Source organism: Acomys minous (genome assembly GCF_964271855.1).
Source record: "Acomys minous genome assembly, chromosome: 2".
Classification (NCBI taxonomy): Eukaryota; Metazoa; Chordata; class Mammalia; order Rodentia; family Muridae; genus Acomys; species Acomys minous.
Genome location: NC_140484.1, coordinates 75,903,339 through 75,915,443, shown reverse-complemented (window position 1 = coordinate 75,915,443; position 12,105 = coordinate 75,903,339). Strand labels below are relative to the sequence as shown.

Genomic DNA, 12,105 nt, shown 5'->3' with positions numbered 1-12,105 from the left:
TGAGTTTGAAGAGTTCTTGATGGAGATTAGAAATAAGTCCTTTATATTATGTATGATTTACAAGTATTTTCTTCTATTCTCTAAGTTCTTTTCACCTTCTTGTTCTTCTTAGTCCCTTGAAACACAAATAGTTAGGTTACTTACCTATAGTAGTTCTGTGGCTTGTGCTGTTGGTATTCACTCCATGGTTGCAAAAATTACTTTGTTTTCTAACAGTTTTACAGATTTTACATTTAGGTCTGTTATCACATTTTGAGTTTTTGTGTATGATGTGAGGGCACCAGTTGTTGAAAAGATGGTTTCTCTGGTGTCCTTGAAGGGCTTTGTATCAGGGTTTTGTGTCACGGTCCGCCAGCCATCCTTGGGCCTGTTTCCACCATCTTCATTGCTATAGTTTTGCAGTTAGACTTGAAACCAGCACTGAGGTCCCTCCCAGTTCTCTCCTTTTCTGGGTTCCATTGCTCCCCTGGTGTTACTATGTGAATTTTAGTATCAGCTTGTCAGTTTTATGAAAATTTGTGCTTTGGATAAGATCAGCTTAGATAATATTACCATCTTAATACTAAGGCTTCTAGTTTTTTATAGACATGAATCTTTTCAGCTATTTGGGTCTTTAATATTTTTTTCAAGCATGTCCTGTGGTGTTTTTTGTTTTTTTTTCCCCCCCAAGACAAGGTTTCTCTTGTAGTTCTGGCTGTCCTGGACTTGCTTTGTAGACCAGGTTGGCCTCGAACTCACAGAGATCTGCCTGGCTCTGCCTTCTGAGTGCTGGGATTAAAGGAGTGTGCCACCACGCCTGGCTCACATGTCCTGTGGTCTAAGTATACAATTTGTACTTCTTTTGTAAAATGTATTCCTTAAGTATTTTATGTTTTTGGATGCTATCAGAAACAGAACTTTCTAATTCATTAGTTGGTACTAGGGATAGAATCCAGAACCTTAACTAAGCATACTAAACATGTACTCCATCACAGCTACCCCCACAGTCAGTCCCTGCTGTCAATGACTAGAGATTTTTCCTTTCTGGTCTTGCAGTGTTTGCTTGCCTATTGCCCTTTCCTTTTTCCTGGGATGATTTATTATTTAATTTTATTTTATGTGTATGTGTGTTTTGCCTGCATGTATGTCTGTGCCTGTGAAGCCAGAAGAGAGTATTAGATCCCTGGGAACTGGAGTTGCAGATGGATGTGAGCTGCCACCAGACCCTGGTCCTTTGAAAGAACAGCTAGTGCTCCTAACCACTGTTGGTTTTGTTTATCTGTTGATAATAGTGTTTAAAAACAAGTGTCAGGATTGGTTATGTTAATATTTGTTACCATTCATGTAAGCTGTGGCCATTTCTATAACTGCCCTATGTCAGTTTAATGAAGTTTTCTTCTAACTCCAAAGTGTTAGGTGTTTTCGGTATGTGGCATTTGACTTAGAAGTTGGGGGTGTTGGCTGCTGCTTCAGGGTGTGTCACATGCTGCATTGTGCTTTAACAGTTGTTTTTATGTTCTCAATTTCATTTTCTCTATATTCCTGCTCAGCCTTCTTTGTATCCTAGCCCGTCCCTCAGAGTGTCTTGCAGTGAGTTTCATGTAGCTAATGATTAATGTATACTTACTATGCGCCTTCAGTTAGCACTTTATCTGTATCACTTAATGTAGTCTTCCCAACAGCATTTTCAGAGAGTACAGTTGGACTTCATTAACTAGAGGATAGAGGCTTGTGAGATGTTGACTATGTTTGTAAGGCCATGTAAGCTGCTGGAGTTGAGGCTAAGTTCTACTCTTCCTGATTTGGGCTCCAGAACTCTGCAGTGCAAGCTGTGCTTAGGAAGAACTCCTTTGATCTGTCTTTGAAGAAAGTAGTGAGTGGGCAGGACTAAGTGAAAGGAGTACAGTTACAGCATTTAGTAAAGGGAAGGAAGCAGGGATTGTTGTCTAATTAAGAGCCCTTTGTGCCATGGAGTGCAGCTCAAGCAGAACTGGTTTTGTCCCTGGACCAGTAATTAGTTCTTTCTGGAACAGTGAGATTAACATCTAAAATAATTAGACCATGTATATTTTTAATTGGAGGTCAAGGGTGAGGTTTGTGTTGGTTGGAAAGAAATGTGAAAGAAGTAGTAATTGAGCTACGCTTCAGAAAAGGGGGTGGGATTAGGGGTTTAGGTAGGCGCTCTGAGTTTGAGTAAGCTTTGTCATAGCCTTGTATCTGACAAGCCATGCAAGAGTGTCTTTAACAGTGATGGGAATGATACCAGTGCTATATTTCCGGGTTGTAGGTCCAAAATAAATATTTCCAACACTGTGGACTGTAAAGTGCTGCTTTCCTGATGGTGGGATATCTACTTTTACTAACTTTCCTCAATCTAAACTTTCATTATTATTCCCCTTTTTATATGCATAATATTTTTACCACTTGAGAGCAACTTGCAAACAAGATGCCCTTCTACCCCTAAAAACGTGTGTGTTTTCTACAACCAAAGGCATTTAAAAAAAAAATAATTCCAGTGCTATTCTCATAAGGGAAATAACACTGGCATTCATAATGTAATGCAAAGACCTTATTAACATTTTATGTGTTATCTCAGCACTGTTTGTCACAGCAAGGCAAAAAGAAAAGTTATTTCTGGTCAGAGATTCAATGCAAGGTCACAGGTTGTATTTGGTTTAGCTACCTGTACTCTGGACCTGGTTGGCAGTCTTTGTTCTGCAGTTTTCTGGTGTGTAAAGAGTGAATGCTGTTTTGTAGGTTGTTTCTCTGTTTCTGTTTGCTCCTCATTAGATCCGGAGCTGTGTTTGGGGCAGAAGCAGCATAGGACTGAGGTGCTTTTCTTTGTGTGGGAAGTCACTTTATCTCACTGCTGCAGATGTTAAACAAGTGCTTGGGGGCATATGTCAGGTTTCATCATACTTTGAGGACATGTAAGTATTCCTTTTAATTGGTGTATATTTTACAGTGAAGATTGTCTTCATTCCTTCGCCGCTTACCTGTTTGTCCATCTATCCATATCATAGATTTTTTATTTTTCAAAGGTTTATAATTCTTTATTAATGTTAATTCTTTTATTGCTCAAATTCTGGAAGTAATGGGAGCTTCCTGTGAGACAAACACCATGTATTACCTGGAGCCTCATTTGCTAGCAGTTTGCCTACTGTCGCCTCCTTTTCTTACCTTCTGTACTTTGAAAGAAGGTATCATGTATCTCAAGCTGACCGATTAAACTCTATGTGTAACTGAGGCTGACCTTGAACTCTTGATCTGCTTATACCTCCCAGCATGAACTACCTTGTCTGATATTTCGAACTTTGCATACGAAGTAATTGGTTTGGTTATGACATTTTTATACATATATGTCAGTCTATTGTAAAAAATCCTTCTCCCTCATGGTCTTCCCTATTCTCTGTTCTTCCTTCCTGCTGGTTCCCTTTCACCACCAAACAGTATAGTACCTTCTCTTTTTATGTCATTTTACTATTAAAGTAAAGTACTCCTGTACTTGTAGACCTTCACTGTTATAATTGAGAATAACCTCTGTTATATTCCCTTGTTCATAATTATTTTCACTGCTACCTTTATTCATTTTGTCCCACAAATGTTTTTTTTGTCTTAAAAAGAAACTACAAACGTCATTTTATTCTGTTCTGTCATTTTACTGCAGGAGTTATTGGAAAAACTGACCCAACCAGCCCATTCTCTTACCAGTTTTTGCCATAACCTGAGTCTCTGTCCAACTATCTGCTGACACTAGTTAGGTTATCAGGGACTTGCTGTGTAGTACTGACTAGCTTATTGATTAACACAGAAATCAAGACTGAGGAAAACAGGAATGCCAAGAGGAAGTGCACTGGGGGGGCTGTGTCAGGATGAAGGAGGGCAGGTGAGCTGATGGATGCGATGTGGATTTTATAACTAGCTTGAGCATGTAGTTGATTTGTTTATGAGGGTAGCCTCCTGACTAATAGGCTGCTTGGACATCAGAAAAGTTGCCGCCTGTTTCTTTTCCTAGAGCAACTAGAACCATCTGTCCTTGTCTTGGTTTTTCTGATAGCTGAGTCAAAGCCTGGGCTTTGCGGTCTAGTTACCATCCGTATCATTCTTCATACTGTCAGCTGTCCCACTGTGCTGACTGTCTTGCGGCTCCTCTTTGCTTTTTCTTTGCATCATGGTTCGGACACTACACGTTCACTTGGATTACTTCTCCCTGAACAATCAGTATGCTTCCTATTTTTACCTGACGCTTTTATTTCTTTTGTCTGCTTCCACTCTATATCAGTCCTGTTAGTCTGTCAAGGTAACCAGTTCCCTGGGTCCATGTCATTCTGGGCTCTCTTGACAAGAGAAGCTCCTATTTTGTCTGTAGAAAATCTTACCTCTTCACATTTTACAGTTTGTACTTGTATGGAATGTTTATGATTTTGTACAGTTGTTACTGTCCAAGGGTCTTGATAGGGTTTATTTTCTCTGCCAGTTAAATAATTAAAAGGCTAGGAAAAAATCTCAAGCATAACAAGTAAAAGTGAGGTAATTCTCAAACACAGTAGATAGACTCAGTCAATAAAGGCTTTTATTAGGGGTGAGGAAACATACACACACATGCACAGAGAGCAAATACACAAAAAGACTCTACAAATCTTAACTCCTGGTCCTTACTCCTACTAGCAGTGAGCAGTGATTCCCTTGGAAAGGGCTGTTGGAGGGACGGTAAGAGGAGGAGGAGCCTCCCAGCCCTGGGTGTGGAAGCCCTGGGCCTTCTTGCACTCTTATTTCTTATCCATACCTACTTCTCGTCGCCTGCCTGTCCTGTCAGCTTTTCCCACTGGTGTGGAGACTTGGAGTTTTTAGGTTTTTTACTATGGAAAGATTCAATAATAAATGAAAACAGAACTGTGCATTTTCAAAAGTTGGCCAACATTTTGTCAGCTTTGTTTTTGTCAATTTTCTTCTTTTTTTTCTGTGAGGTGCTGTGGTAGGTATGGAAAAGTGAAAGCAGATCTAGCATTGAAAATTTTTATACTAAATTAATATATGCTTACCATAACACCTCCAATTAGAAATACTTTTAATAATCTCTCTCTTTAAGATAGGGTCTTATATATAGCTCAGGTTCAAACTCAGAGATTCTCCTGCCCCTGCCTCCTGAGTGTTGGCATTAAAGGCTTGTGCCACTACTACCTGGCCCAAGTTTTTTACTTACTTACTTACTTACTTACTTGTTGTCTGCCTGTTGGGAGTCAGGGTGGAGTGAGTAGAAAGGTACACAAGAGTGGAGGTCAGTGGACCATTTGCAGGAACCGGTTCTTTCCTTTTATTGTGTGGGTTCTGGGGATGGAATTCATGTTGTCAAGCTTGGTAGCAGGCAACTTACCCATTGATACATCTTGCTGAAAGTTTATTTAAGATTTCCAGTGATGCTCAGCGGCATACACAAAATAATATTTTAAAAAATCATATGGAGGATCTAGTTTATATACAACAACATTTGCATTTTAGGTATAGGTAATCGATTTTAAAAATCATGGAGGATCCAGTTTATATAGAACAGCATTTATATTTTAAGTATAGGTAATTGATGTAGCGTATGTATACAGCTGTGTAATACCACTCCAGTCAGCAAGCGTTTCCATCTCCTAAAAAATTCCCCCTGTACTCAAAGGCTTTATGGGGTACAGGCTATAAGTAAAAATACTAAACTCTATCCAGGCGGTGGTATGCATGCCTTTAGTCCTGCACTTGAGAGACAGAAGCATGCAGATCTCTAAGTTTGAGGCCAGCCTGGTCTACAGAGTGAGTTCCAGGACAGTGTTACACAGAGAAACCCTGTTCTGAAAAACCAAACCAACCAACCAAAAACTGAGTTCTCATAGAAGGAGAGCCCCAGAGGGGAGCCTAGTTCCTGCTGAGCAGCTTGTAGATTCATAGAACTATAGCTTTGAAATGTCTTGCCACTAGCTTTGAAGGGAGTGATAGCTAAAATATTAGCACTTTGAGACCTGTAAAAACCTAGGAAAAGATAGATAGATAGATAGGTATATTGTATTTTTCTCGGTGGGGAAAGCATGGGTAGTTGACTGTAGTGACAGTGTTGAAGAGCAGCTGCTCCCTGTACTTTGAATGTCAGCCCCTGTTATGGTTTGAGCTCTGTAGCATGTATCTTAAGTACTAAGGAGAAGATACTTGCTAACTTTATAAAACAAGACTAAAACTTTGAGAAAGGAGAAAACTCAGAAAAGGGCAAACCTGTAGTTGACAGGAGACCATGAAGAAGAAATGCTAATAAGCATGAGAACTTGGCACAAATAGGGTAGACAGTATTTTGGATGCCACTGAGGACCGTTGTGTTAAATAACCACTCCTTATCTCAGCCTTGGGAAACACTGTGAAGTAAACATGTTGTTGTTGTTTGTTTTTTTTCTGATAGAGGATCTTACTATATAGCATAGCCTAGCCTCACTTGTGATCCTCTTACTTGTATGCTGGCATTTACCACACCTGGCTATATCTCAGTTCTAACATGGTGACACTGAGGCCAGAGAAAGCCCAGGAATTAGAGCTTTTGCTTTTGAGTTTTGAGAGGGGGTGGTGGTGGTGGGGAGATGAAGAGAGAGATGTGTTTATTGCCTGTGTGTATGTCATTCACTCTGCCTCTCTTGTATGTTGTGGTCACCATGGCCTTTGACTTTGGGATGCTCCTTCTACAAAGTGTAAAGGACTATAACCATCACACAGTTGGCATGAATCTGTTATTTCTTTTTAAAAAATGATTATTTTTTTAAAAAATTATTTATTTATTTATTTATTATGTATACAGTGCTCTAGCTGCCTGTACACCTTCAGGCCAGAAGAGGAGATCAGATCAGATTGTAGATGGTTGTGAGCCACCATGTGGTTGCTGGGAATTGAACTCATGACCTCTGGAAGAGCAGTTAGTGCTCTTAACCTCTGAGCCATCTCTCCAGCCCATGAATCTGTTATTTTGATTGTACATAATGCTCTTATTTCTATTTTCTTAGCTTACTTATGTCTCAATTTTTTCCATCAGAAAAGCCAGATTTAACCTCTGTGATACATTATAGCCTCTTTCAGTTTCCTACGTATTTGCTTGTCTCTTTTCTTGGTTTACCGTGTTACATCCTCATGGCACTATGCCTTAACAAATGGTTACGCTTCCCAGTGACCCTCACATTGTGTCGCCTGTGCTTTATAGTGTGTCCTCCAGAAAGCTTTTTTAGGGCAGAGTTGGTAGTGTTTCTGTGTTTGATGGCTTTCTTCAATATGCAGAACAGTAACTTACTGGTACTGTGAAACTTAGACTCTAGGCTGACTAATGTGTGTAGCTAGAGAGTTTTCTCCATATTTTCCTAGATTCTTTTCTCAGTAGACTCCTTGCATGACAGGACTAATCCAGAGCACCATGTGAATGGACAGGCTCCACCAGAGTGATGGGTAGAGAACCAGTCGCCTCTACTAAGGAGAGCTTGTGCTCATGGGAGACCTGTAAGCTTTCTTTGGAAGTTTTAGTTTCCTTAGAGAGCATTCTTCGGTTTTAAGTTGGTTTTTCAAGCAGATGCTTCCTGTAACCATGTAGGCAGGAAGGACTCAGGGATTAGGGTTGGGGTGGCTGTGTCTAGATTGGAGCTGGCTTCTCTGTTCCTTGTGTTATTCCATCCTCCTCCTCTTCCTGCTCTCCTTGTTCTCATCTTAGATGTTATCTGTTAGCGTGCTGGCAGTACATCCAAGACTCATATGTTTGTTATTAGCTATGACTCCTTTTGTTATAGTTCACTATTAGTTTTGAGTAGTTGTTGCTCTTTTCCTGAATTTCATTGAGGTGGAGGGAGAAAGAGGAACTAGTTTGCCTAGTCCTGATACCCTGAACAAAAGGTCCTTTCTGTTGGCAACTTTGAAATTTTGAGATTCTAAAGATTTAAATAAACTTATAATGAATACATTATTGTTTCCAAAGAAAGAATAGTTTAGATTATGATACCTCTGAAATACATGTTACCTATTTATGAATAATTTAGTATCTGAAAAATTTCTATGGCTGGGTATGTACTTCAGGGATGGAGCTGTTGCCTAATATGTGCAGGGCTCCGGGTTTGATTTAGCATACAAAATGTATACATGCACATGCACGTGAGGGAAAGGCGCCCCGGGGCAGGCGGGGGGGGGGGGGAGGGAGAGCGTGAGCCAGAAGTACCATCGTAATTCATCACCATTAGGTGCTTGTTGATAGTTGGGACCTTAGCAAGGTAACTACAACACTTATCCAGTGTTTACATTCTAGAATTGGAAGATATGTGCAATTTCCCAGTGAAAAACTTCAATTTTTCATTGCCTTCCTTTAAATGACATTAAGATGAAAGCTCTCATACTAGTTAAGGAATACTATGTCAATTAAAAGTAAATTGTACTACATGTTAGCTGTGTTGCTAGGTTGCAAATTATGTTGAATAAAGGCAAATTTTCTCTGTTTCTTATAAGTGAAAATGAATCTGTGTGCAACATTACTTTTATTTCTAAATCCATTTTGGGAAAGTTAATTGCAACTGTGTGGTTCAGGGATTTAGTGCAAGAAGAAGAACAGTTGATGGAAGAAAAGAAAAAGAAAAAAGACGACAAGAAAAAGAAGGAAGCTGCTCAAAAGAAGGTAGTATATAATAAACTTTGTTAAGCAATTTGAACATAGAATAAAAAGAAATTACTCATATGACTTTGTTAAGCATCTGATTAAGTTTGTTAACTTCCTTGATTCATTTTAATATTTAATGTCTTAGAATGCTCATTTATAGTAATTTGCAGAATGTATAATTCAATGCATAGACAATCTTGCCAATACTGAGTTTTTCAAAGGTAAGTACATCTTATAGAGTTTACTTTTCAATTAGTGATTCCTACATATTTCATTATAATTTTATAAGTTGGGAAAGCACAGAAGCTTAATGGCTATGAGGCTAGAGAGGGTTTTGAAGCCTCACTTTCTCACACAGCCTTAGAATGGTGTAGCCATCAATTTTGTCTAGCTTCCTTGGGCCTCAGTTTCTTTAGGTTTTGTAAAGCAAGTGTTGAATTAAATGAAGTAATAGACTACATGTGCAAAGTAGAAAATAAACTGTATTTAAACAAGCCATATTTAAGCAAGTTTTTACATGATAAAGAATAAAAGTCCCTTTTAATTTGATACCTGTGCTGACTTTCTAAATTTTCAGTTTAAATTAAGATACTTTAAAACACGCCTTAAGATGTTTACTGGAACAGAACTGGAGGTGCAGTACAGGATAGGAAGCTGGAGCCAAAGAAAAGTGTGCGAAGACACCGATGTTAACAAGCCCGACATCAGTCTTCTCGATCAAAGTTTGAAGGGCCTTAAAATGTTCTAAAAAACCCAACAAATTACTGTTGTATTTATTTTAATGGAAAAGTACAACTGTGCTTTCTAGGTATGCACTGTCTTAGGTCAGGCACTGTGCTAGGACCTGACCATCATTCAGTAAGAAACAGCCAGTGCACACAAGGCAACCATACATGAAGCATGTCTTCGTGGGAAATTGTTGAAGCACGGAGGAAGATACCTTAGCCTGAGATGGAGCAAAGGAGTAGGACATTGTCTTAGAATAGAAATGAGTCAGGTACCCCAAGCACAGGAAGCTCAGAACCAGGAATTTGTAGTCTGTATGTCTTAAAATATGGAAGCTTTTGGGGGTGGGGTGGGCATATTAGGAAATGGTTCAGAGACAGTAAGTAAATTCTCTTCTTGAGGCTTTCAGTGTTGGGGAAATTATTGAAGATATTTTAGTAAGAGTGACACGAAAGTTTGTATTTTCCCTTAGGAAAGTGTTGGATTGGATTGGAAGGGATTGAAGTACTGCTTAAGGGACTGTTGACATAATCCATAGAATTTGCTTAGTGGCTGTAAAGGTAGAATATCCTAGCTTGACTTTTAGGTTCTGTTGAGTGATTAAGTATATGTGATTAAGTATAAGTATATCTGCTTAGAGAATAACAGAAAAAGGAGAAGTGATAAATAAATCAGTTCTGGATATGCTCAGATTTGGGCACCATCAGCAGGTATAGTCAGGGGTGCGTGGCATGAAGCATGGAGCCTTTTGGAGAACTGAATGTGAGGAGAGATGGTAGGTGACTCTAGTCATCTGTCAGTCTAGTCTGGTTGCCCTTAGGGGAAGCAGGAAGGAATACATAGGTATGTATTGTAAGTGTTTGGATAGGGCTCTAGGGTAGAGTCTTGTGTTGGCTGATGCCTTGGGCCCCCACCAGAGGCCTTTTGATGTTGGATGGTCTTTGTAGTTTGGTCCAGCCTTAATTTGGTGTTTATGAAAGAGTCTTAAGGTTGGGGAAAGCTTACTATACTCTTGGGCCATGGTGCCATTTGCCCATAAAAGAATTTGTGAGGTAAACTAGAGGTTGGTGAGGAGGCTGCTTGGTGTGCTTAGTGTAGAATCTGGTTTGGCTAGATTCTGAGTGTTGTTGCCTTAGGCCTTGCTGGTTCTTAAGTGTTCAAGATTTAGCTGGTAAGTTACAGTACAGCATGTCTGGGAAAGAGCCTAAGGTAGTATTTAAGAAAGTGTTTGGAATGTACCCTGTTCACTGAGGAAATTCTACAAAAGGAAGATGTTTAGTAGAATAATTTTAAGTCAGCATATAGAAATAATGACTCAGTTGTGAAAGTTCATCTTTAACATCCCTCACAAACAATTTTCTAAATCACTAAGCCAGTGAAGGTCCCACTAGAAGCATCCACCAGATGTTGAGAGAGAAAAATTGCTTGATTTGACCAGATCTTCCACATGGCTAGGGTATTGCTATGTGTTCTGTCTGTCCACTAAACAATCTAAAGGAAAGTTTGAAGCCCTCAGTAATTGTTAAATTTCATTGTCTAGACTGCCACTGTAAATACAGCTTTTCTCCAAATTGTGCAAAACCAGCTTATAACTGAATTTGAATGCAACCTGTTGGCAAAATAAGAACAGCTGGTATTTCCATACACTGCTACCAAATAGTTCCTTAAAAAAAGGAAACTCCCAGATTGGCCCATATGAAAGACCATGAGTCACAAATTGTTAAGACAAGCTTTGTGGAGCTTTCTTTTGTTTTCTGTAGGAGCCAGCAAGTAGATCCTGGTAGTGGTAGGAGACAAACATGAGTCAGGTGGGCAGGATCATCTACATGAGTGTTTGTACGTAGATTCATCATAAATAATCTGCTGTGTATATGAGCCATACAGTTTCACTTCAGAAGAAGATTTTAGCTGTTATCTGTTCTAGTCTGTGTTCAGTATAAGGTGGTTCCAGTAGCTAACCTTGGTTTCATCGTGGCAAAAGACGTAGAAGTAAAATTGAAACCTCATTCTCCCATTGGGTGTCTTATCTATTCACAACTCAGGACTACTGTGCTTTCCGCACAGAATGTTATCTTGTGCTTCTGTTTTATTTTCCTCACCATATACAGGTGAACTTTTTTTTTTCCTGATTTTTCGAGACAGGGTCTTTATGTGTACCCTTGGCTGTCCTGGACTTGCTTTGTAGACCAGGCTGGGCTTGAACTCAGCAATCCACCTGCCTCTGCCTCCTGAGTGCTGGGATTAAAGGTGTGCACCATCACAGCCTGCTATACAGGTGAACTTTTAAATTGAGAAATCATACATAAGGAAAAAATGTTTTAAAAAGATTTATTATGTGTCTGCATGTACACCTGCATGCCAGAAGAGGGCACCAGGTCTCATTATAGATAGTTGTGAGCCACCATGTGGTTGCTGGGAATTGAACTCAGGACCTTTGGAAGAGCAGACAGTGCTCTTAACCTCTGAGCCATTTCTCTATCTCATATAAGGAAATTTTGATAATAGCATATAAAGGTAGGTTCTCATGCTATGAATATAGAAAACATGTAGATTTAATTCCCTAACAGCATGAATGTGTGCTTATGAAATCGGAATTTATACCATGATCTATTTTCTGCTTCAAGTAAAAAAAAAACCAAGTAACCCAATTTGTTTAAGTGTTAGATATTAAACACAGAGCTGTAAACATGATAAGCAAGTTCTGCACTCAGCCAGATAGAGTCCTATGCCTCTCCCTCTTGATAGCTTGTTAGACATCA

At 39.3% G+C, this 12,105-nt stretch overlaps 1 protein-coding gene across 6 annotated transcripts in view; it reads left to right on the top strand.

Moving 5' to 3' along the window:
* TNRC6A (trinucleotide repeat containing adaptor 6A) overlaps positions 1 to 12,105 on the top strand; it is a 171,979-nt gene that overhangs the window by 102,595 nt on the left and 57,279 nt on the right. For 5 of the 6 annotated variants that reach the window (XM_084767106.1, XM_084767104.1, XM_084767108.1 and 2 more), the window contains exon 3: positions 8,551 to 8,638. In XM_084767106.1, the coding sequence (XP_084623232.1) occupies positions 8,551 to 8,638 (88 nt within the window). Of the gene's footprint in view, positions 1 to 622; positions 2,910 to 8,550; positions 8,639 to 12,105 lie in introns of those variants that run through there. The other variant, XM_084767107.1, reaches the window with a different exon arrangement.